The 2,136-nt window shown below is 41.5% G+C and overlaps 1 protein-coding gene across 1 annotated transcript in view; it reads left to right on the forward strand.

Annotated features, from left to right (window-relative positions):
* Nucleotides 1-2,136, forward strand: part of nrg2b (neuregulin 2b) — a gene marked incomplete at its 3' end in the record, with an annotated part of 51,151 nt that overhangs the window by 25,919 nt on the left and 23,096 nt on the right. The window contains 1 exon segment of the mRNA XM_035669563.1: nt 1,369-1,531. Within this exon segment, the coding sequence (XP_035525456.1) occupies nt 1,369-1,531 (163 nt within the window).

Consider the following 2,136-nt stretch of genomic DNA (forward strand, 5'->3'; position numbering starts at 1 on the left):
AATAATAATAACAATAATAGTAATTGTTGGTTTTAGTCTTTTCATAGGATTTCTTCACAGTAAGAAAACAGTCAGAAGACCACAACATCAGACTTTGAATTTGAATAACTGAAAATAACTGTGGGCTGTAATTCACAAGTCTAGTGGACTAAGATGTGTAACTACAACCTTTGCCATCCCCATGTTTCTCAACCAAATGTTTCTTGTCACTTACTGCTCTCAAAACTATCCAATAAAAGCTAAATATAACCTAATATTTGAAAAATATGCTGCTGCTGTGAAATCCTAAACTACGTCTTGTGCGAGAGAAAGACGTTGAGTTAAATTAAGAAGATTAGAAGCGGTTTTCAAGGGATATGCAGCATACGATGTTCAGTACGTTGTATAAAGATTTACGAGACATATAGACCTATAGCGTCTTATTGAAGCTCAACATCTACAGTATCTGCTGTATATAAGGAGTAAATGGAAGAATGCAGCAGTGCTGTGAGGAGCTGTGGGCCTATACAACAGTTGCCTCACAGTTGATCAAGCGTGTCCTATCACTAAAACACTGTGTGTGTGTGTGTGTGTGTGTGTGTGTGTGATGTTGTGTGGGGGATGGCAAGGCCCAACGCGTGTGTGTTAGACCCCAGTGCTTCATTGGCGGTGTGTGGTGTGTGGTGTGTGTGTGTATAAAATGGTACAGATGGTGCTGAGTTGTCTCTTTGGCTTTACCTTCCTGTGTCTGTGTTGCCTGCGCTGGTGTTAGTGATGCAAGTCTGTTGTAGTTTTTTAAGGAGAGAAGAGAGAGAGAGAGAAACTCTCCTGAGACGCCGATGAAGCACATGCACACAAACAAACACACACACACACGTAACACACCCACATTTGCTCCCATAGTGAAAATCTACTGCAGAGAGATTTCTGAGGAAAACATTTTTTTCTATATAGCTTTCAGTTTGCCTTTGCTTTTCAGGAATTCAGGCCATGACCCAAGTGCTTTTTCAGTTGTGGTGTGTGTGTGTGTGTGTGTGTTTTGTTTGTGTGTGTGTCATTGATTTTCTCCCACATTCTTTAGCCATCTCTCATGTCAACTTCCTGACCTGTTGCCTCATGTTTTGACCCCGACATATGAACCCTCACTCAACAGATTTTTCATCAGCCACCCACATAAACACACCACCAAATACAGACACATATACAGCAAACGACTCACACACAGACACACACACCACACACGTATTAAATGAATAGATTAATTGAATGTCTTGTAGTTAATTTCAGTAAATGCAAGCTTTGATTTTCTTTCTCCGCTCCCTTCCTGTCGTTCTCTCCCTCCCTCCCCTCCCCTCCCTCCCTCTGCTCCTCTCCTCAATCCCTGTCCAGCCTCTGCTCCTAAGCTTCGGCTGATGCGAGGCCAGTCTCTGATGGAAGGGGACAAGCTGTACTTGAAGTGCGAGGCATCGGGGAATCCCAGCCCTTCCTTCCGCTGGTACAAAGATGGGCACGAGCTGCAGAAAGGCAGAGACCTCAAAATAAAGACCAACAAGTGAGTTTGGCAGAGATTTCTCTCTCTCTCTTCTCCTCTCTCTCGTCCTATATATTATATATATATATATATATAATTCCCCCAAAATCCAGACCAATGCTGCTGCTTCCTCAGACACGTGCTGTACATAAAACTGGCTCCTGGCACGCAGCTCTATTTTGACGACTCTGGGCACAACTGTGTCTATAAAATTGGACTTCCACCTTCTGTTTTCTTAACCTCTGTTTCTGTTTCATCTCATTCATCAACGCAGACAGTAAAAGAGCACGATAAAGTGAAAAGTAAAGGTTTAGATCTCAATTCAGTTCACTTTAATACACCCACATGTTCAGAAACTCATTCCTCCTATCTGTACCGGCTGTGGAGCGATACCTTCAGGCACATGTGGAGGTTTTTTCCACAGATTTTAAACAAATAGAGATGTTGCCTGTAAAACAGTTGTGTTTCTTTCAGTTAGAATTTAGATCAAAGTTAGTTGTGAAGATATGTAAAAAACTAGATTTGCTACTGAGGCACCATTTGTGAACACGGATTACTTACTGTTGACGAAATACTTTTTGTAGAACCATTTAATTATATTAGAGAATCTGATAAAGTTTTGTGTT

The sequence above is a fragment of the Morone saxatilis genome, unplaced genomic scaffold, assembly GCF_004916995.1.
Source record: "Morone saxatilis isolate NCDOM2014 unplaced genomic scaffold, NCSU_SB_2.0 Contig22, whole genome shotgun sequence".
NCBI classification, from domain to species: domain Eukaryota; kingdom Metazoa; phylum Chordata; class Actinopteri; family Moronidae; genus Morone; species Morone saxatilis.